This window comes from Periplaneta americana, chromosome 5 (assembly GCF_040183065.1).
Source record: "Periplaneta americana isolate PAMFEO1 chromosome 5, P.americana_PAMFEO1_priV1, whole genome shotgun sequence".
NCBI classification, from domain to species: Eukaryota; Metazoa; Arthropoda; class Insecta; order Blattodea; family Blattidae; genus Periplaneta; species Periplaneta americana.
Window position 1 is genome coordinate 157,338,639 of NC_091121.1, and position 24,259 is coordinate 157,362,897.

Consider the following 24,259-nt stretch of genomic DNA (forward strand, 5'->3'; position numbering starts at 1 on the left):
GGCACTAATAGCTATTTCCTTCACAATGCTGTGTGTTAGCCCCAGTTTTTACATTTGTTGGCAAAGAAGGAGGGTATGGTACCTCGTGCTCCCACCATCAGACCTATTACATCAATGTGGGACAGGCTATATTTATCTTTATACAACGGGATTGTTGGTTCATAGATCCGTTTCTTTTCACTGTCCACCTCATGCGGTTGATCTGGATGTGTCTCAAATCTGATGGTGGGATCGAGAATGTATGCCAAGTTGTTCTTAATGGCAATGATATCAATTCGCCGAATACTTCCTTGTGTGGCTAGTCCCTGTATCTCTTGATGGACTGTAAACCCTACTTCCTTCAATGCCTCGGCCAGCATAGAACAGACAGCATGGTGACGGATGTTGCGAAGGGCCTCACCATAGGGGCAGAAGCCAAGGATATAGGGAAGAGTTTGTCTCGCTGAGACAGCGCCTACAGCGGGTATCATCCCGACTAATACATGGTACAGCTCGGACCGGAGTGACATAGCCTACCATTTTAAGGGTGTCTATCCATTCCGAGAGGGTTAGACCTTCGTGATTTCTTATCCGTCTGTTTGCTGGGGGGAACTCTTTGTTAAGAATCACTCGTTTACCCTTTTGTTGCAATGTACACCAATTTTCAAATTCTTTTTCTCTTAAAGCGTCTCTAATTTTTCGAGAGTCCACAAAATTTTCACGATTATTTAAAAAAGATTTACTGTAGATCATATTCTATGATCTAGGGTTTTAGTTTCGCCTATGGGAGGGTGGGGGAAGAGTTTCAGCCGGTGCCTATGCCACTGATTTCAAGTTTACGAATCTCAGATTCCCCTTTTCTCGAGAGAAATTTAATTTCTTGAAATACAATCATACCATAAAGCACCGCATAAAGGAAACACATGAGGATGAAAAAGTAAGATATGCAAATTAGTTTTGCAGTGAATTGAAGTTTTAATGTTGCTTTTCAAAGAGCAATGTTCATAAATTGCTGTCAGAGATCATTTAGTTCATTCATATATTTACCTTACGATTTGTGTATATATTATATACATATATATTTTATATTATATACATATATATTTATTTATTGTACGGTAATTGTATGTTAGTAGGTAATGCATTTGTCAACTTTATCGACAGAGCCTTGTTGCAACGCTACCAAACTGCCAAAATCCCAATGTGTAGGAAAAAAATTGTAATCGTAGATAACAGGTATACCTACTTAACATAAATTTGATCTACGTTATTCCAATAAGAAAATGCATAATAAACTTCACACTCTCACATCAGAAATTGTATACACATGATAGTGATCATAAAAATGATTGTGTATTAAGAGAAATATATTATCGTAATGTTGGCATTAAGATGTAATATACGTCTATCGAGATTCGAGCATGAATAAATAATATATGAAGCCATAAGTTTTTGCAGTTTTATTTTGTTTATTTGTGTTTGTTGTGTGTTTAGCTCGATTATCTTACGAAAAGACGCGAAATGGGTTTGGTGTTCGTTGAACATTTAACCACACAATGATTATAATATAACCTTTCCGGAGAAGATAACATACTGCTGATAAGTACGAAACTTTGAATTTGAATACCGTTCTTCCGCTATTGCTACAAAATCGTCATAAAATCTCGACTTTGGGTATGCAATGGAAGGATTGATATTTTCAGAAGATCTTTGTAGGTTGTGTTTGTGGAGAAGTAATAAATTGTTACAGATTTTCGGCGAAGAAGGAGAACTTCAAGGTATACCTATGAAAATTGGGATGTGCCTACCCATATCGGTAAGTTTGATGATTACGCCATGAACATAATAGTATATTAATATAATATTATGTTCGCCGCGTTAAGGTTGTCTCACCATTTGACGTTTATTTGTTCTCACGTACCTACTTTGCGTACAAAGGTCAGTAGGTAATGATGTGCCGTGCGTAGACCTACAGAACTAACTTTGACGTGCTAATGAGCATTAATATAGGTAAGTTAATCGATATAAAAGGTCACTTGGTATTAAAATATAAATAATGCGTGGTAAGTATAACTTATAGCTTAAACATCTTCTATTGCTAACATCGAAAGTTTAACTAGGTACATTTTTATGTTGCAACTTTACTGTAAGTTAGCCGTAATTCTGTAGGACAACCACTCCACGATTTTCGAACTTTTCTTTTTGTCACAAACGACGATTTTTTATGCTCTATTTTCGAAAGTTAATACAAAAAATTTCGGAAACACATAATTTCGACCTAACATAACCTATCACAACCTAAACTAACCTAGAATAAATTTCAGAACACGGTTACTTTCCTTCTCTACCCCCACCACACCTACCTCATATGCAGCTATACTTTCTGTCCAGTCTCACTCCGATCGCCACCAAGCAGTAAACATCGCCTACCAACAAACATAACCTAATGTAACGCTACCGTCCAAAACTACGTGAAACCTTAAAAATCTAAAAGTGTAAAACCATAATTTGCCCTCAACAATCTACGCATAGGCTATAGATGATGAGAATTGAATATAGAACTATACATGTTCAGAACTTATAAAATTCATGGAGAGGTTTTCCTCCTGAATTAATCTATTTAATTTTAAATTTTCACAAAAGTTAGCCTACGTTAAACGAGGCAATTTTATTTTGTTTCACTGGCCTCTGTGTATTTAGTAATGAACATGTGGTTTTAGTTAGCAACTACAAATACTTTCACCATAAAAATTGTTTAATAGGCCTATTTATTTGTATTACCAATGCATTGTTGTAGCCCCTCCCCCTTCTTGTTATCAGTGTAGACCTACTACTCGAGAGATCCAGGATACAATACTAGGGAAACAGACCATTTCCCTAGTAATTCGTCCTGGATCTCTTTCGTGTTACGTTGGTAATTAGTAGAGGGTGAAATGAGATTTGCTACTCAGTGAAGTTCAGATAATTGAATTGAATTTAACAGAGGGGGGCACTATGGCCGAGCACTGCGATCTTGTTAGATTTATTGCTAGCCCTCTGGTGACGCATTCTCAAACCCACATCGGCTGACCACACTAAGGTTCTTTGGTCCAGGTTTCGAGCAGGCAACTCCACTCGTCCCTAGTCATCCCCCCTCTATGTGTCGCCAGCCGGTGTTCGGGGAACGCTGCGGAATGATAATGAAAATGGAGAAATGGTGGCAGAATGATGTAAATCCTAATTTGGGTAAAAACCTCAACTGCGACCTTGTTTGCCACAAGTGTCACTATGGATTTTTTCAATGAAAAATCCCAGACCTGACCGGGAATCGAACCCGGGCCGCCTGCGTGACAGTCTGAAGGTCTGACCATTCAGCAACCGCAGAGGACGAAGTTCAGATAAACTTCAGTTGACGGTCTCCTTCCATTTGCTTTCTCCCCATTGTTCCTACCTTGTGCATAGAAAATCATGAGTGCGATGGTGCACATTCGACAAACACAGACAAATGTGTTGTTTTGAGATAATAAATAAATTGTTGGCAGCAAGGAAACCATAGGCAACACTAGCTAAATTTTTCCCAAAACACGTAGGTACTGTGATTCAACCGCTTAGAGAACGACTCTGACAGTTGCAACATGCACAGGCCAAAGCTATGGACTGGCTTGGCCATAAACAGTGGCAGGGTACTGTTTCACTTTGAAAATGGATTAAATGTTATGGAAATTTATTTTGTTTTAAGGGGAGAGGATGATATTTTTTGGTGAAAAATGAGTAAATTAAAAAAAGTTCTTTAAAAAATTTTGTGATATGTGTGGAATGCATAGCATAACATTTTGTGGGTATTTGTGTCCTTATCGGATGTTGAGTCGCCGTTTTTAAACTTCCTGCTTTATGGATTTTTAAATCACTCGCCCACTTTTATTGTTGTTTCCGGTGAATTAAATTTTCAAAAAAAAATTTTTTTTTTTTTTAAATACATTTTGATACGTGTGGAATACATTGCATAACATTTTGTGGGTATTTGTGCCCTTATCGGATGTTGAGACGTGATTTTTCAACTTCCTGCGCTATGGATTTTTTAATCACACGCCCGCTTTTATAGGTTTCCAGTAACTTCATTTTTTTTTTGCTACATTGCAAGACAAAAATGGATATAATTTCTGAACTATTAAAGATACATGCATGAAATTTAGAACACACATTCTTTAGACTATTAGGAAACTTTTTTCTGTAACAGAATTTTGTTAATTGATTTCATTTAAAAAATACGTCCGTTTGTTTGCAAGAAAGGAAATCAGAAAATTGTTATTAAATTTTAATTGTTTATTTTACAAACGTAGGGACTAATATCAACATTCTGTTACAGACAGTTTGTAAAACATGCTTTTGCAAATACATTGCAAAAAACTGTTTGAATCTATCTTTAAAAACGGTTTAGATATATCGGTTTTAGTGCATTCCCGCATTATTTATATTTTTTTCAAATTTGGGCCCCCAAATATTTTTTTTTTTTTTTTCAAAATATTTTTATTTGGTTGAGTTGCCATAGCTATGAGTTCTCTACATAAAAAAATTAATATTTTACACCAAATAGGAAAAAAGTTTTAAAAAATACCATCCTCTCTCCTTAATAAAATGTAATTTAGATATTTGCTATGGTACATTGTCTTCATATATGAGGGGGAGATATTAAATTAAATTATGACCATTTAATTGGAGTTTTTAATTAAAAAAGAAACATAAGATATTTATGATCATTACTAATGTTGTCATTCATGCTTACAGGTGACACGAGATGATGTTCTACCCAAACTAATTTGCAGTCAGTGTATCTACAAGTTGGAGATGTTCTCAGAGTTTCGTAATTCTTGTGTCCGTTCAGAACAGCTTTTAAAACGTTACACAAGTCATGAACCAGTTCAGATTCCAACTTGTCATACAGTGGTAGTGCAGGTGAGATTCTATAATTTAAAATCTGTTGGATAAAAGTCAAGAATCAACTCATGTTGCTCCAATGGGACAATTTGAATATAGTGGGGTCAAAGATAATGAGAAAAAATTGAAAGCTTGGTTAATCCATGGTTCTTTGCAAATCATTTTTGTCTCGTCTGTCTGTTATCCTGCCAGCCATCACACTACAAATTATTAACACATGTTTGTACTGTATATTATGGATGTTAAAATATTCTCTATATGACAAATGAAAACTGCACTATCTTTCTCATAAAAGCTGAAAACTTGCATAAATCAATTAACATAGAAACAGTGATTAAGAAGAAAGTGTGTTTAGACACGAGATCTACGAATTGCGTATAAGATTTTTAACATTAAATGTTTCTGTGCTTGATATTAGAGAAATCTGATCACACTACCTGTTAATATGATGACGTCAATACAATAGCCCTTGGGTGACTGAAATTGTTATGTTTTAACAAAGTAAGTTAGTTTCGAATCTGGATTAACAGTAACAAATATAAGTAAATGACACTCAGGAGGAAATTAAATGCAGAATAAATATGGGAAATGCCTGTTATTATTCGGTTGAGAAGCTTGTGGGGCGTGCTTCCGAACAGGGGCAGCAGCATTTCCCCTAAGGTTAGAGCCCAATTTAGATGTGTGTGTATTAATCGAAAAAAAAAAAAAATGTCATAAACATGCATCCTATTCTCAGTATTTTCTAGCCCCAAATTTTCGATTAATACACACACACCTAAACTGGGCTCTAACTGCCACTGCCCCTGTTCAGAAGTGCGCCCAGCTTGTGTCATCTAGTTTGCTCCCAAAAAAGCTGGAAGTTAGAATTTATAAAATAGTTATATTACTGGTTGTTCTGTATGGTTGTGAAACTTGGACTCTTACTTTGAGAGAGGAACAGAGGCTAAGGGTGTTTGAAAATAAGGTGCTTAGGTAAATATTTGGGGCTAACAGGGATGACATTACAGGAGAATGGAAAAAGTTACACAATGCAGAACTGCACACATTGTATTCTTCACCTGACATATTAGGAACATTAAATCCAGAAGTTTGAGTTGGCCAGAGCATGTAATAGGTACGGGTGAATCCAGAAGTGCATGTCAGCTATGATAAAACATAAAGGGGAAGTAGATAAATGTGACATTATAATGAATTTGTTGTTGTTGTTGTTATTACTATTATTATTATTATTATTATTATTATTATTATTATTATTATTATTATTATTATTATTATTATTATTATTCGTATAGAAGTGAGTGTGATTGATAAATGTAGGGAGTATAAAGACAAAAATAATTAATTTAACATGTCGAATTCTGAAATACTTAACTATGGTATTAATTTACAAATAAATCTAATTGTCTGTAATGACATATTATTCATTACAGTTTGAAACAACTCATTGCCGCCATATTGATCTGTAAATCATTTCGAATATAAATTACATTTTTATCTCAAGACCAGGATTCATGGAATGAGAAAGTATTTATGAAATATTGAACGAGAAGGCTCTATCTTGTTACATTTAAATGTGAGAGATATAAAGACAGAAATGAAAAGAAGTATGAAAATTTTATTTTTCTTACTTATTTTTGTTTTTTACATAGAACTACGTCTTTCCTCGAGTGTGGGTGAAGGAGTGTGTACAGAATTTTGGATACTCCAAAAATTGCAAAATTTTAAAATCCTTACTGCTCAGAAACTGTACGAACTACATTAATGATTTGAGTTGGACAGGGGACAGATGTGTCTCCTTAACAATATATAATCTGGTTGGACCAGATGCATGAGGTGCGAAGGAGGGATGAACGTGGCTATCTTTAGTGACTTCAGTGCTGCATCACAATATAAGTCAGGGCCAATTGCTTTAGTGTGACTTGAGATACTGAAGTGAGCAGTACCTCGTTCTATAACTTAAAGACAATGCTAAAGCGGTTTCAGAATAGGAAGGCATATGGCCTAAGCCAGTAGAGTGCTGGCGATGGTACAATTTTGACACATGTTACATAAGACACAAGAGATAAGAGACAGCAGATATATGGGACAAAGACAAACTATCCACTGCGTTCAGCAGACGACATGACCCTTTTTCATCCTTGTGTGTTAGCTTTAAGTACTTTTACTGAAGTCATTTTTTCCCCAATATACTTTAAAAGTAAGTAGATCTTTGAGTTATTAATATGGGAAATTAAGTAATATATGTATGTATTTATTAACACTACTATTGGGTATACACCCGGTGGTAGTGATATATAATATACAATAGTTATAATTACGTGATATAAAATAAAATAAACGTAAATCTATAAATAGTAGATGCAATAAACCTAGGACTATAAATAAAAACTATTCTATAATAACGCCTACGATAAGCAAAAGTAAATCAAACTATAAGTACTTCTATTTCACCCAACTATTACCAATTTAAGTAATTACATATCACCTTAATTAATTACATATCATCTTAATTAATTACATATCACCTTAATTTATTTACATATCAACTAAATTACATATCGTCTTAATTAATTACATATCAACTTAATTATATATCAACTCAATTACATGACACAACTTAAATAATTACACTGCACCTCCAATTAAATTTTCAGTCTAATCTTCTCAACCTTTCCTTAAATGTATTGATTTTAAGAGGACCACCCTGAAAGATTGCTGCAGGTAAGCTGTTCCAGTCTACTATTGTGCGGTTAACAAAGGAAAATTTTGCCACGGACTTGTTAATGAGAGGTCCCGCGCCGTGGCATCGCGGTCTAAGGCATCCCGCCTAGGACTCGCGTTACGGAATGCACGCTGGTTCGAGTCCTCATGGGGGAAGAAATTTTCTCATGAAATTTCGGCCAGTGTATGGGATCGGTGCCCACCCAGCATCATTATGCCCTTGGGGAGCTATGATAGGTAGCGAAATCGGTTGCAAATACCAGCTATAACGGCTGGGGAGATCATCGTGCTAACCACATACCTCCATTCTGGTTGGATGATCGTCCACCTCTGCTTTGGCATGTGGGCGTGAGGCCGGCTGGTCGGTCAAGGCCCTTCACGGGCTGTAGCGCCATGGATTATTTATTGTTAATGAGAGAGAAATAGTGACTTAATTAAGAAAAACACTGAATATTTTATTGTACTATTTAACATGTGGAAATTCTCACCTGAAAACCTGTAAGCGAGAAAGGTTATTCAAATGTTCAGACTTCTTTGTACAGCAAACCTGAATTTATTTCTCCAGAGAATAGAGGAGATACAATATTTTGTAGGGCTGGGTTGTGTATTTTACAGACCCAGAAACAAAATTTGGGCCACCTGAATTTTCCAAGTTCCAGTAAGTTATAATATACTGTGCATTCTCATGCTCAGTGCCAGATTGTGTAATTTGAACTCAGTTCTTCTCGGGTTCAATTTTCGGAAAGAATAATTTGGACATAGTTTGCAATGGTAAATTGCATGGTGGCTTGTATATGCGCCAGTTTTGGTTCACCTGTATAATCTGAACATGACTAAAGTAGAAAAGTTACTTCTACTTACTTTTTTTCTAACGACTTAATATAATAGTCTAATTAATTATATTGTTATTGTTTATTGATTTCGTTTGACAGCTAGAATTTACTTAGCTTGGTCACTACTTGTATTTAATGTGACAAAGTAGCCTATTTGGTAATGTTTTTATTTCAGATGCAAGAAGAAGTGAAAGTTGAAGTTAACGAATCAGATCCAATTGCTGTCGAACAAGAAGTTCCATTTATGTGCCTCATATCTGATATTGTGCAGAAAGAAACTACTGAAGATTCTCGATCTTTACCTGTGAATGAGAGTGTAAGCACTATGAATACAGATGTAACGAAGAATGAGGGTGCAAAGGAAGCCAGAACTTCAATGAAAGAAAAGTTGGAAGAAAACAAAAAAGTTACAAGACGGAATCCATCTACGAAGAAAAAGAGGTAAATAATAAGAATTAGCCTCATTCTTTGAATGGTGAAACTGTTTCAGTTTTTACAGTCTGCGAACAGTTGATTGCACTTCTGCATCAGTTGCAAAGCGATGGCCGGCTAGGAATTTTTTCATGGGACCAAACAGATGAAAGTCCGATGGTGCAAGGTCTGTACTGTATGGTGGATGCTAGAGCACTTCCCAACCAATGTATTGATTTTCTCACGAACAGAAGCTACAACATGGGGGCGAGCATTGTCATGAAGTTTGACATTGTCAGCAGTAATGTTACGGCGTTTGTCATGAAGGGCACGGCACAACTTTACCAATGTTTGAATGTAGGCTGCAGCATTCACGGTGGTCCAGTGTTTAGCAAATTCCACCAACAAAACATCATGCATATCCCAGAACACTGTCACAAGCACTTTCTTAGCAGATTGCGTCACTTTAAATTTTTTCTTTACTGGGAAAGCAGCATGTTTCCACTCCATAGAGGCGTGCTTTGTTTCCGGCGTGTAGTGGTATGCCCAGTACTCATCACCAGTGACAATTCCTTTCAGAAAGTCATGCCCTTCTGCAGCGTAACGTCTTTAGTGGTCCAAGCATGTCATCATTCGCCAGCCCTTGTGATCGTCTGTCAGTTTTAGGTATTCAGCAGGCACTAACTTTATGAAATTTTAATGTGTCATGAACGATATTGGACACTGCACCTTATGAGTTAAGGTTCGCAGTTGAATCTGCCAGTTATGCAAAATTGCTGACATTCTGCTGGGTTGCAGCTGTTACTGGCCGCCAGGAACATGGCGAATCACAAAGGTTCTCACGGCCATCTGCAAAGAATGCGCACTACCTGGAGATGTTGCTATGGTCCATAAAGTCTTCCCTGTACACGCCACACAGACCCTGTGAATTTCACTCAGGTTATGTCCTTTAGTCCACAAAAATCGCACAATACTTCGCTGCTCGTCACAAGTTGACGACAGTAACATGCGCGCCATCTTTGTTGCGTAGTTCACGCTTCTCTCACTAGAGCTGCATATGCAAAACAAATTTTATCTGTAGTGAAAACTTCAAACTATATCTCGGTGAAACGTCAACATCCCAGCTGCAATACCAATGCAGAAAAAAATTATTGTGTGTTACTTTCTGATCCTCCCTCGTAATAACTTACAAAGCATGTAAAGTTTTTCAAATAAATTGTAAGAGCTCGTACTTTGAATCACAAGTATGTTTTTATTGACCTTCTTTTGTAGGTAGAATCTGGCATTTCCCTGTAGAGAAACCGGCAATGGTTCCACTGGTTTCCCCATCATAGCTGCGTTCCAACATTCACGTTAAAGATTTTACGTTAATATTTGTTAAAATCAGCGCGACACATAGGGTATCAAGACGAAAAAGGCAATGTAGCCTAACGTTTGTAGGGTGATTCATTCTGACATTAACTTCGTGACACAATTGAAATATAAATTGATCTCATTCGATCGGGCATACGATTATGATGCGAGCATGACCGTGAATTGGTGCTACGCATGTGCGAGGTGCAGCCCAGTTATTTTATGGTGACAGCTCGTCGACGCGAGAGAGGAGAAGGTTTGAGTGTGGAAGGGACGGAGCGACGCGCTTTCTAGATGGAGGGAGGGAGGGAAATATAGTCATATTAGAAATGAATTCTCACGTTGCTCTCTCGCATATTGCAGCGTTTGCATAATTTTGAGCTCCTATCACTGTGTTCCCTTCATACTCCGGAACAATAGTCACTAATAAACACTAATGTGGAAATACAATGAGCAGCAGTTCGGAACAATAGTCACTAATAAACACTAATGTGGAAATACAATGAGCAGCAATCGAATCACTATATTTAACAGTTAATCACTAATTAACAATGAAATCTACTTCAGTGCTTCACTGTACTTTTCCCATCATCGTCATCATCATCATCATAATCATCCATGTAAATGATGGGGCGGCCTTCTTCTTTGTACTTCTTTATTTTCCTCAAATACTGCAAATTTTTGGCCTTAATGCTGTGATGCTGGACCAGAATTTGGCGATTATTTTGTTGTTTTTTTACCTCCCCCCCCCCCCCCCCCAATGAAATCCTAATTTTGAAATAACTTTCTTCAAAGTCGAGATACCTCCCTGAAAGTCGATAGTCTTTCAATTTCAATAATATTTTTTTTAAATTGTGGGCTTCTGTTTCTGTGAAATATAGAACTCGTGTATGGTTCGCCTTATGACAGCTTCATTAAAGTTGTCCACAGTTGATTTTAGCGCCGATCGATATCTTTCTTTACTTGGAGCATTAAAAGAAGCTGAAGCCCAGGAATCAATCTCTTTAGTCTCTCTTATTATTTGGCTAATACTGCTCACGGACACAGCGATAACTTCTGCTACAAGTTTTCCAACATTTGTTACGTTTTTTCTTCTGACGCTATCTTCATAAAGCGCTACACGTTGCTCACGTCTTCTCGCGACTGCGAATGCAATACCCGACCTTACAGTTTGCTTCCAACAGGCAGCATTTTCATAAACAGAAAATAGCAGTGAATCTAGATAAATACTACACACTACACACTAAACAATACAAAACAGAAGCACTACAACTATTTAAGTAACTAATTGAAATGTACTTAACAAACACATTAAATTGCAATACACAAGACAGTGGTGGTGTAGTACGTCCTTAGCGCGACTGTATGCCCACACACGCTCCCGAGATGTGACCGCTAGCGCAGCCAGGGGAAGACTAAAATGAACACCCCTTCGAACAAACAGTGAACTCGCCCAAACCACTGCGTCGCCAGGCCAGAGCTGTCACCATAAAGTAACTGGCCTGTACTTATGAGCACTCTTGGAAATTGGTGACCATTTTGGACATAGGAAAAATTTCCGGACATATCTCACGATTCTGATGTGGTAGCATACTGATTTTGATGTCAAATGTAAGATCTCAATGGCTTTAATCGACACCGATGCCACTTTGGGATAAACAGTTTTATTAAATGTTTGGTTTTTGCAGTAAATTCTGAAATTTTTGTCGAATAAAATTAGCAATTAGTACAGAAAATAGGTATGTTTGCAATAAGTGTTCTTTCATAGTGATTTGAATGAGAGGTATGCACCCACAGCCTTTAGCCAGCTGTGACGTCATGGCCTAAGCCTATGTTCATAGGCTTTTGAGTTTGTGCTTCTATTCAATGTGATTTGTCAAAGGATTCATAATAGTATTGGTATTGTCACTTACTAGTTACACTAAACTAATGCTATGTTTAAGGTGTATAGGTGCAGGCATTCAGGCTGTCTACCCACCCCAGAAATGGTTCTGCATATGTCAACATTACTGGAAGACCAATAAATAACATTTAGGTTATTTAGCATCTGAATGAGATGGTGATAATGACAGTGAAAAGAGTTCGGGGTCCAACACCGAGTGCTCATATTGAGTTGAGGGAAAACCTCGGAAAAAACCTCAATCAACCTGTATAGGCTATATTTATCAGTGTTAACCGTGATCTAAAACTGATATTGAAATGGCCATAAAGTTATTAAAATATGCGCTCCTGCATATATGACACATATCTAAAATGCAGGCAGTAGACCATTGACGGTACAAAGAAGATGAGTTCGGCCATCACTGTGGATCGGATCCTGGCATAGCTCAGATGGTAAGAGCAGTCAGCTGAGGATCTTGAGTTCGATTCCTGGAGCCGGAACGAATTTTTCTTCATTAGTAAATAAATAGGAATACTTTTTATAGATTAGAAACGCCTAAGGAAAAACATTTTAATGGAGTAGGAAAGGAAACAACTGCAAGAATTGACGTTGAAAATAAACTGATGGTGTCTCCAGGAAAAGAAGGTGGTGTGGGAGAAGATTGCTCAATGCTATCTTCCAAAAGGCGTAAGTAATTCATTTCCTTACTTATTTATACCTTGTGTAGGTTAATATATAATAATTAACTTGATTTGAGGTTTAGCAGAGATTATGGCATAAGTAATTTTATCCATGACCACAACGAAAAGCATGCCTTTACTAAACACTTTTGCGTTTGTAAAGTAGGCTTTTATTCAACATTACTTTATTTCACTAGTGAGATAAAGACTTTACCTCACAGTTTGAACTTTATTTCACAGTTCATTACTATTTTCCTAGTACCCGGGCATGCACATATACTTTTCCATTCAACTATTACTCAAGAAGTTAATATATTAGTTACTAGATGTCACTAGCTCCACTTGTTTATTACCATTTCTTAAATATACATACACTCAATCTCCTTCTCTTTTCTGTATCTACTACGTCGTAATTTGTGCATTGCATCCATATCTAATACCGGTACGTATTTTTTTTTTTTAAATTTTGTAATAATTTACCTTTTGGGTAGCGAGGAGACTTGAACCTGCGAAGTTAGATTTATAGGATTTTAAAACTTTTAAAACAACACGCGTTAGCCAACTGAGCTAAACAGACACGATGATTAATTACGTTTTAATATTCCTTGTAAGTTTACAGAAGTAAAATGTGAAATTATTTTAATTACATTAGTCCCGTGAACACTTCTAACTAATTCCTGAAACTTCAAAAAGACGAAAATACACGTTTAAAATGAAAAAAAATATATTAAAATTATATAATTAATAATAATTTGTTATTTATCCAACGCCTTAGATACCATTCTTCACTAATCACGGCCTCCTACATCATAACCTATCTAGTACACGTATCGATTCTAAAATCCATGCCATGATATGTGATTATCAGGGAACGGATTTATATGGACTAAAAATATATGAAATATGTAAATATATATGTAGTTATTTTTACCAAAATATGGAATTAAATATGGATTTTTACCAAAATATGGAATTAAATATGGACTTAAAATTATAAAAAAATGACTATGTATGTTAAATATTGGTACATTTTAATCAAACTAAACAAAAAATATAATGGACGTACCTTATCTTCCAATGTAGTTTCAACAAAACACAATTTTTATTGTCTGTTACCATAACAATAGGTTACAAACATTTCTTTCAAGTGCTGAAAAGTGAATCTTCTTCTATTGTCTCTGAGGATAGATTTATACTGACTAAAAGAGCGTTCGACGTCACAAGAAGTAACTGGTACATAATTCAATTTCACAATGTCTGCTGGGGATAAGTCCAAGTTAATCTTCACTGTTGATTCACCACTCATCACAGCAACAACCTTTTGTAGTTCTTCATATCCAGGGTTTTTTGAAAGTACAGTGTCCACCTTAGCTCTTACTGCATCTGCAACTTTACCTCTACCACGATTCAGTTGTTCCACAGTACTATTTATAATTTCAAAACTTTCAGATAGTGAAAGGTGCCTATTTTGGAGACTTTTGAGCGTTTTTATGATGCATGAAAATGTATGCTGAATGTGAGCTAAGTCATTCTTCACACTTATGTCACAGGTAACTGTTTTCGCAGTATCAATTGAGACTGCATCTTCAGAGTCCAATGCAAGGAGAACATTGTTAATAGAGTCTATATGTTCGGCATAATATTCAACTGCTTCTAGCCATGTACCCCATCTAGTTAAAATTGGCTTTGGTGGCAATGGAATTTCAGGGTACATTTCTTTCAACACGTTAACTCTACTGGGAGCTTTGAGAAATACTTTTTTCACTGATGAAATCAACAAATCTACTTTAGGGAAATTGTCTCTGACCACTTCTGCCACACGATGAAATGCATGCGCCACACAAGTAAAATGAGTCAATTTAGGATATACAACAGATAATGCTTGTCCAGCTTTGACCATATAAGGGGCAGCATCGCTAATAAAGAATAACACATTATCGTACATAATACCCTTTGGCCACAGGATACCCATAGCTTCGTTGAACAGTTTAACTATAGTTTTGTTATTGCACTTTTCTAGAACATCACAATGTAAAAGAATTCGTTCAGAATATTGTTCACTTAACAAACCGATAACTACATTACCAACAAGTCTACCTTCTTTGTCGGGAGTCTCATCAATGGAAACCCAAATTGAACTATCTTTAATTTCATCTCTTATCTTCTGTATTGTCTCATCGTAGATGGATGGAGCATACGTCTTCCTAAGTGTTGACTCATCCGGGATTGTATGTTGAGTATATTTTTCAAGGAATTCCCTGAAGACCTTATTCTTTAGTTTGTAGAGAGGAATATCAGCAGAGATGAGAGAACGGCACAGGTCGATGTTAAACTCAGATCTTACATTCGATGTTGTTGGTTGTGTTAAAAACAATTGTCTCTGCTTGGAATTTAGTTGTTTGTTGGCCTGATGTTTACTAGTTGTAATGTGTTGTTGCACCAGGAACTTTTGTGTAGATGATACTGCACACTGACACAAATTACAAAATAATATTTTATTGTCAGTTGATAAACCATCTTCTTTAAATTCTGAAATGTAACTTGTTAGTTTTGATTTTAAATTGACTGAATGACGTACTTTTGGCATATTTACCGTCTTTATAGTATGATTTACAAAACTGAACCTATGTGTACTCTGACTGGCATTTAACTGTTGAGCTGCACAACTGAAGTCTGTTAAAAATTTTAAATTAAATTAATACAGTTTTGTAACTTACTTTCCCATTGTTGATAGGACTGCTAATTTTCAAATAACTCTGATGTTAAAGGGATTACTGAACATGTGTTTAAATCTCTATTGTTGAAATGTATTTTTAAAAGTTAATGGAATTTTGTTTTGTTTTATTGTTAAACCTAATATAATATGGACTGTTTTATATGAAATATGGAAAATATATGGAAATTAACGAAAATATGTACTAAACTCTAAAATATGGAAAAATATGGAAAATAAAAGTAGGATTTTTCAACCCTACACATTGTGAAACATAAAGATAATGCAAAATATAAATTATATTAGCTTTATAAGTAAATATGTATTTACATATAAATCCTTTCCCTGGTGATTATATGAGGACTTAATTTCAACGTATTTTCTTTTATAAAACATAATTTTTCGTTATGGTCATGGATAAAATTACGTATGGTACTTGTGAGCGTGATCTTTATTGCGCTCGTGTAATTTAAGCAATCGGCTGACGCCTCGTGCTTAAATCTTTCCACTCGCGCAATAAAGATGCACTTATCTCACAAGTACCGTAAATAACTTTTAATTCAGTGATAATAACTTGCTGACAGTAGAACATAATTTTAAAATATGTGCATGTTAACATAGCGTTTCTCAATTTTTAGATTTTGTAATTCCTATCATGTCATTTTTTAATCTCTCTTAACTTACTATAAAGTGAATAGGCTACTTGTGTGTGTGATGTTTACAGAAAGACAGGAAAGTTAAGGAAGTTGTGGTAAGTATAAAATCCCGCTGGAATGCTGAAGTAGACGTTTGAACAAACAGGTTGTGGTCCATCTCTAAAAGTAGAAAGAAACAACCCTGAACTAAATTCATGTAGCAATGTAGAGATCGAAATTAAGATACACTGACACGTAGTTGTTACTATTAGCGCAGTTTCAAGGCAAGCAGTATTCTGGTTTCCACAAAAGCTATAAATAATATAATTAGAATAAAAAAAAAAGTTTTTGTATACTTACAATCACGAACTGTTATTACTACAGTTAGATATGAATTCATGTTGATACTACAGTATTGTTTACAAACTTGTACATTTTAGCAATAATATCTTATCTGTTTATTTCATTATTTACTTACTTACTTACTGGCTTTTAAGGAACCCGGAAGTTTATTGCCGCCCTCACATAAGCCCGCCATTGGTCCCTATCCTGAGCAAGATTAATCCAGTCCCTATCATCATATCCCATCTCCCTCAAATCCATTTTAATATTATCTTCCCATCTACGTCTTGGCCTCCCCAAAGGTCTTTTTCCCTCCGGCCTCCCAACTAACACTCTATATGCATTTCAGGATTTGCCCATATGTGCTACATGCCCTGCCCATCTCAAACGTCTGGATTTAATGTTGTTTATTTCATTACTGTTAATATTTTGTTTTTATTTGTTTTTGTTTCCCAGAGGATGTGATTCTGTCTCTTCCGTAAGCTTATGCTGAAGATTGAGGAAATGAGGGAAAAGTGCCAGGTTCTGAGGATAAGTACAGTCAGTCTAATAAGTTTTGTGACAATTTTCATATTTTTTACGAATATTTAATTATTTGTTACAGAATTTGCCAATTAAATTAACATAGAGATGGGGCAACAATTAAGAGGTAGCAGGAGCGGATGCAGGATTTTTTTTCGGGGAGGGATTTGAGGAGATAGTAAAAATGGAGTAATGAGAAATAAGTTTATATACTTACAATTTGTTTCCGAGTCACAAACATTTACAAGTTGGCCTGAGTAGCGTAGTCGGTATAGCCTTCTGTGCTTGAAGTTGCGGGTTCTACCCCAATCCAGCTCGATGGGATTTAAGTGTGTTTAAATGCGACAGGCCTCATATCAGTCGATTTACTGGCATGTAAAAGAAGTCCTGAGGAAAAAAATTCCGGCACACCGGCAACGCTGATATAACCTCGGCAATTGCGAGCGTTGTTAAATAAACCATATATAGTTTTTTTAAATTTTAATATGTAAAATGATTCCAATACAAAAACAATGACAGAATGACATTTACAGAAGAAGGTGACGAGGCTTCTTAGACAGTTCATCCAGTACTTCATGAGCTTTTACTTCTACATTTTTATGTATATATACATCAAGGCCAGTGCATTTAATCTGTCTCCTCTCATCGTGCTCCTCAAGTAATCTTCAAACACCGCAACGTTGAGAACGACCGTTCTGGTGTAGCTGTAGTTACAGGCAACGTGCAGAAAAGTTTCAGCGCCTTGCGAGTGCAGGGAAAAATAATTTCATTGCACCTGTTCACAGATGATATAAAATCAGTACGTATTAGGTGAAGATTTTTCTGATCAAGGAAATTTCTCTCCACATCTTCAATTCATTGAAGAAAGACTCTGGTAATGCATCAACATCATTGGGCCACTGATTTACTACAGCCTGAACAGCAGTTTCTAAATCTTCATCTGATGCTCGCACTGTGTTTTTAGGCAACAAAGTTTGTATGGACTTTAGGATTCCCTTATGATTTAAAAACCTGTCCTTGAGCTGACTAATGAAATAGTCTAAGAAGAGAAGGAAAATTACAAGCCTAAAATACTCTTCATGACTCTCTGTCTTGAAGTAAGAATGCTGTGTTTGTCTTCATGCAATTCTTGGAATTTAACATTTTAGCAAAGAGAATTTACGTGGAAAACTCTCTAATTGCTATGTACATTCACGAATTAAAATTAATATTATTTTTGTTTCTTGTTTCGTATTTTCCTCAAAACTTCGGGAGGGGATATATCCCCTTAATCCCCCCCCTTGCATCCGCCCCTGAGAGGTAGCTATTGAAGGTAAATTACAAAACACGAGTGTATATAAAATAAGTAGGTTCGAATTCTTTTCATTTCCATACACACACACTCACACACACAAACTCTCTCTCACACATTCTCCCTTTCTCTTACACAGCATAACTGACGAAATATAACATCAATTATTTTTTTTTCAGGGACTAACAAAAAGATCCATTCAGTCCATTCACTGAGCAATCTTCTTCATTAATTGAAAAGACAAGGTATTTATTATAATAATGAGAGATTTCGAAATATTGGAGAAGAAAAACAGTCAGTTGGATGTGAACTAATTGAGTAGCAATTTGAGATTGCTAAAAACGAGGAGGCCTATCTAAAAAAACATGTGCAATTGGATTAACTTTCTTAAAAGAGAGTTTAAACTCTAAAAAATGAAAAATGGCTGTTAATAGTGATTGAAATACTTGAAAACTATATAAACTTGTAAACAAGAATTACCCTGTAATCAGTGATTTTAAATAATTTGTAACCTGAGAAAAACTAGAGAAATATACATAAATAGATGAAATGCCTATATATGAAATCCTGTTTTAATTGCAATTTCTCCTAAGTTTTCAGCAGTAGGTATTGTTGGAAACTCAACAAACTGCCTTTCTTCCTTCACTTCCTTTTCCCTAGTGATCTTTACCTTGTATTACTGTACTGTATAATACTCCACAAGAAGTTATTATTATTGTGGTATTTCTCAACTTATTCTACAGTTCATAGTACATAGACATGATAATCTTTTTCAGCTTACCAGTAGTCATTCTGCTGAGCCACTATTAACAAAATTATACTGTCATAAGCATAGTCTTTCGTAAAATTTAGTGCAATGAAGTTTATTGATTATTTATTGCATCTTTTGCGTCTTCAACACTGATCATTAGTGTATCTTCCTTCTTCTGAGTATTTTATGTTAAAATCAAATAGAACCTATATTCGTCTTTTTATTATAGTTTTATTCTGTATGTACCAAACATTTTATTTTACTTTCTCATAAAACAATACAAGAATTTATTAATTACTGTAGATAAAATCATGTTGGATGTACCCAAAAGAAAGAACAGATTCACACAGTATCTCTGTAATAGTTGTTCTAGCCCAATATGTAAAAAACACACAGAAAGAGCTGTGTTTATCTGCTGTCAATGTAGGTCAAAAGAAAATTACTGTGATTTGGTTTAGTAAAATACTAAGATAATCCAGGAAGTAATGGCAGTTCGGCTTTAATAAATGAAAAAAAAAAAAAAAAAAAAAAAAAAAAAATTTAACTAAAAACATGTCGCTTACAAATTTGAAGCTAACTTTATTTCTCCACATAATCACCTCCATTATTTAAGCATTTGTCATATCCGCCCACAAGTTTTAGAATTCCTGTGTTGTAGTCATCTGCCGCCAGTCTTTTAAGCCAGTTGTTCACAGCATTCTTCAACTCGTCATCACTTCCAAAATGTTTCCTGCCCAGGAACTCTTCGAGCTTTGTGAAAAGGTGAAAATCACTAAGAGCAAGGTGCTGACTATAGGGTGATCAAAAAGTTCCCATCGAAATTGTTTCAGCAAACTCTGGTTGCAACAGCAGTGTGTTTTCAGTCTTGGTGAATTCTATATACAGTAAAACCTCGATAAGATGTGCCCGCTTATTACGCTATCCCGTGTAATACTTTTTTTTTTGTCCGGTCCTTGTACATTTCATATATAACACCTTTATAATATACCCCTTTTGTTGTGCTCAAGTCCCGGATAATACGCTGATTTTGTGGAATATTTTCGATGTAATTTTTAGTAATGTACTGTAACATCAATGAAACATTTTGGTCATTGAACTCACTGGTGCCATTAACCTGAAAAGTATTGGTATTCGACTCTTTACCTGCGCATTTAAACCTTCATACTTCATACCTTAGTATACCCCACCCTCTTGTTACGCTCTCTTATTCGACTCCTTACCTGCGCGGTTAAAGCCTACATACAGTTACAATACTTCACCCTCTTGCTAACCCTCCCTCTCAAACAGCATTCCTCTCTTGGCCGTAATAAAATTCTGGAAATTTTTGCTGGGCAGTTTGTTGTCCTTTAGTGTATTGAAGTGTCTGTGAATGTGGTTACAATGAGTTACAAAGCACTTTCTATGTCGAAAAATTTGGAAATCTTACGAAAGTACGATGAGAACAGTACTCTTATTCGGAAACAACTCTCTGATTCATTAGGAATCCCATCATTGATATTAAGAACGATAATAAAAAGTCGGAACTCAATCACTACAGCTGCAATGTTGGGAGGATGTAATCGCAGGAAACTGAAGTGTGGTCAACCTGAAGACTTGGAGTACACGCACACTGCAAACAACTATAAATGATTTTTTTTTCGAAGGAATTAAGTACAGTATAGCCTATATTGTAAATGTCTTTGACATACAGTACAGTAATTACATAATGGAGTAAAAGCCTACTGTATTACCTTTCATGAATCATGTATTTCAATAAAGAAAAATGCCAATAGATACTGTATGTAAGTCAAAATTAGTATATCCGCCTAATACGCGGTCCCTGTTAATACGTATTTCACACCCGGTCCCTTGAATAGCGTCTTATCGGGGTTTCAGTGTATATAAAACAAAATTATTTATGATAAAACCATAAAATATTAAATATATTATTTGTACTCAGATCAATAAAATGACTGAGAAAATTTGAATTTATAAAATATTATTTGTTTCTTTTGGTGAAAAGTGTTGTTACATGAATATTTCAAATGCAGATTTCAAATATTGTATAATTTGTTTATAAAGCAGTCCTTTTTATTATAAAATAATATAATTGTTATGTATGTGCTCAGAACAGTAAAATAAGTCATGAAAAATATACCTTGAATTCTGAAATAATTATTTGTTTCAGTGAAAACACAGATTTCAGTTTTGTGTATTTTGTTTATAAAACTGTTTTTTTGGTGAAAACATCATTTAAAAGATTGTATTTATTGTATGTACATATATAAAAACATAGATACAATAACGTAACAAATCTTTGTGTGTGTAACATATTTGTTAATGTAAATATAAATTAATAAACAGAGAAATCAATAATGTTAGATAGACTCTAAGGTGGGAGTTATCGTATGACAATAATAGGCATGAGCATTTCCAGGTTAAGAGAGTCTGCTAGCTCATTTGTTGAAGCTAATGTTCATTCATTCCTTCCAACATTATGAAATGGAAATCTATATTTAAAAGACTCCTCATTTATATGAGCTGACCGTGAATTTGGGCCTTAAATACCAATAAAAATTGTGAGGCTATAATCTGTTTTAAACAATTGGTATGATTTGAATTAATTTCGGATAACAGAACTTGTATTAAAGATTTAATTTCTATCTTTTGTCTTTATTTCAGCAATAAAACAAAGCCTGCAGCAGTTAAAAAAGCACATTCAAAGCATGAAAAAGAAAAAAACAGCAGTACCAGTAAAGTATCACTTGTACCTGTAGTGGTTTCCTGCAAGCGAAATTTGCACAAATGTAAACATTGCTCAAAGAATTTTCCCTCCAGGACTAAACTGAGCCATCACCTTACATCTTCAAACTGTTTATTCCAGTACACATGTCGTTACTGTGCAAAAATTTTTGGTAATGCAGATAACAGAATTAGACATGAGAAAAATCACAGAGATAAGAGTTTTATATGTAGGCTCTGTAAACAGAAGTTTCAGTCTTCATTTGATTTGAATGTTCACACAGTAAATGGTTGTAAAAGAGCTTCAGTTAATCGCCAAGAATCTATTACGACAGCAGAAGGAAAGAGTTCTCAAGTGAAACCAGAAGAGAATGGCGAAAGAAAGAGTGAAAATGAAAAATCTGATGGTACTTCAAACAGAATATCTGACATAAAACAAGCTCACATGATTAAATGCAAATATTGCGAAAAAAGTTTTGGACATAACTTAAGATACGGAAAACATTTACGTACTTGCAGACGTGCTGTCATAATGAAAAAGATTAATCAGACTCGGAAACAACGCAATGCAAAAAGTTTTGCCTCGATGGAACTACAGCAAGATAAAGGTAACGGAAAACAGAAAACAAAAAATAATACACAAGAAGGTATTGTGGAAGGAGTTAGAGTTAGAGGATCATCAAGAAAAAAACAAGATTTTTCAGATGTAAAGACGCCTCTACAACAAAATTCACCAACAAAGAACTCTTCAGAAATCAGCCCCAAAGCGTCCTTACTTGCAGTTCTTGGCCTTAAAGAAAAATCTCAACAGAAAGCAAATGAGATTAAGAACAATACAGCAAGTTCTGAAGTGACTGTGGAAGATGAAGTGGTGACAGTTTGTGATATTTGTAGGAAGATATTCACATCAGAATCAGGAATGTTAAATCATCAAACCACTGTTCACAATAGGAAGTTGACAGCTGAAAAAATAAACAGTCTGATGAGGGTAGAAATTTAAAATATCAGCTCTATTGTATGATTTTTATTTTTAGTAGTAACCTTTTTCATGGTGGTACATATAGGTATATTTTATTTCATTTAGTTTTAAGTCTTTTATTAAGATATTTGAATTATTAACCCATAAAAACATTCAACATGTTCATATATTTTGCTGTACGTGAAATTTAATGTCATATCCCTTTTAGATGAGAGAATCCAGTGGTCTTTCTCAGGTTTCATTCATAATGAAATTAAATTTGACTTTCGGAAAATTGTACATCCTTAGACATGGAAAATGGTAGCTCTCCTGTGGCATGAATTTGTCTAAGTGTTGATGGGGTTAGTGTATGATTCACATGGTGAAAAATTAAGCATCAAGGATGAAGCCAAAGTCATAGTAGCGACATATTTATATGTTATGAAACGACATATTTCCTACAAAACCTTTATGACTTAGCTGTAGAGCTCTTTCTTCTCGTTCAAAAGACTGGGGTTCGAATCTCTCTATGTAAAACACATGTGTGAACAGAGTGTACACGATGATTCCTGAGCTATTCCAAGGTGGGATTTTGTCTCTGAACAGTGACCAATTTTCGTATTAAGGGTGTACAATTCCCTTACGTAATTTTGTTTTGGATTTTTTTTTCGAGACTGTTATATAGGTATGTTATGTAAAAAAGAATCTTTTATCATTATCTTTAAAATAAATAACTACAAAATTTGTACTCCTTAATTGAAAAATACTATGTTACCTCCTTCCTCACCACCACCACCACAACTACTATGTAAGTAGTTCACCTGCTTTCATTTGCATATTTAAATAAGAAATTGGAATGTTCACATCAGGCTATCTGCATTTTGCTGCACCTTTCCTTTGGTAACAAGTTGCATTTACACCTGAAGTTTGTAGTTTTCATAATTCAGGTAATGTGAAAATGATACATATTGCTCGTTTTATAGAATGAACTAAGTTTTTGTTAGTTGACAAAATTAGGTTCTACAACTCTTGGAATAAAACTAAAATATAACACTTATGGGCTATTCCATATGAAATCGATCAATAAAAAAAAACCTCTCATTTTTTTTATACTCTAATTTTTACCCTATTTATAGAAGGTGCTGAGGAGAGTGCATTTGAAAAAAATATATTATCGAAAGTCAAACGGTTTTCGTATTGTTGAGCAACAAATTTAGCGTATTTTAGAAAAACAATCCTCTTTCAGCGCTCAGAACTCTGGAACCATTTACTGTAGAACACTGAACGAGAGCTCATTTTGAAGCTGACATTTGGTAGGTTATGATAAGAAGTAATCCTTATTTTTATTGTGTACAGAGAGACAGATAATCTGATTTTACTTACTTTTAGGCTCATTTGTAAAAATGTAAAAAAATATTGAGAAAAAACCTTGCATTATTAAAAGGAATTTGGCATTGTTTGCTTAGTGGTACGGCAATAAGTTTCGAGGGTATTAAATAAATTATTTTCACACGCCTAGACTTGAACGTCGCAGTACAGCACGCACTGGCCGA

General features: G+C 35.1%; 1 protein-coding gene across 6 annotated transcripts; it reads left to right on the forward strand.

The window, feature by feature from the left end:
* Positions 1-1,368: 1,368 nt before the first annotated feature.
* On the forward strand, positions 1,369-23,450 carry LOC138700249 (zinc finger protein Paris-like). 6 transcript variants are annotated; one of them, XM_069826740.1, is made up of 5 exons: positions 1,384-1,582; positions 1,730-1,795; positions 4,744-4,911; positions 8,623-8,888; positions 21,689-23,450. In XM_069826740.1, exons 2-5 carry the CDS (start codon positions 1,766-1,768, stop codon positions 22,746-22,748), a joined length of 1,524 nt encoding a protein of 507 aa, XP_069682841.1. In that variant the 5' UTR covers positions 1,384-1,582; positions 1,730-1,765; the 3' UTR covers positions 22,749-23,450. The 6 variants fall into 6 exon arrangements, 3 of the variants coding, with proteins under 3 accessions (XP_069682841.1, XP_069682840.1, XP_069682842.1); XR_011332312.1 differs by lacking the exons at positions 8,623-8,888; positions 21,689-23,450 and adding exons at positions 16,920-17,112; positions 18,285-18,697 and having other exon boundaries at positions 1,369-1,795; XM_069826739.1 differs by having other exon boundaries at positions 1,384-1,795.
* Positions 23,451-24,259: the final 809 nt, after the last annotated feature.

What these genes read in the sequence shown, in the direction of transcription:
- LOC138700249 (XM_069826739.1), top strand. Translation starts at nt 1,661, where the DNA reads ATGGAAGGATTGATATTTTCAGAAGATCTTTGTAGGTTGTGTTTGTGG. An exon ending in GGATGTGCCTACCCATATCG is followed by an intron (nt 1,796 to 4,743) that starts GTAAGTTTGATG and finishes TCATGCTTACAG; the next exon opens with GTGACACGAGATGATGTTCT. An exon ending in CCATCTACGAAGAAAAAGAG is followed by an intron (nt 8,889 to 21,688) that starts GTAAATAATAAG and finishes TCTTTATTTCAG; the next exon opens with CAATAAAACAAAGCCTGCAG.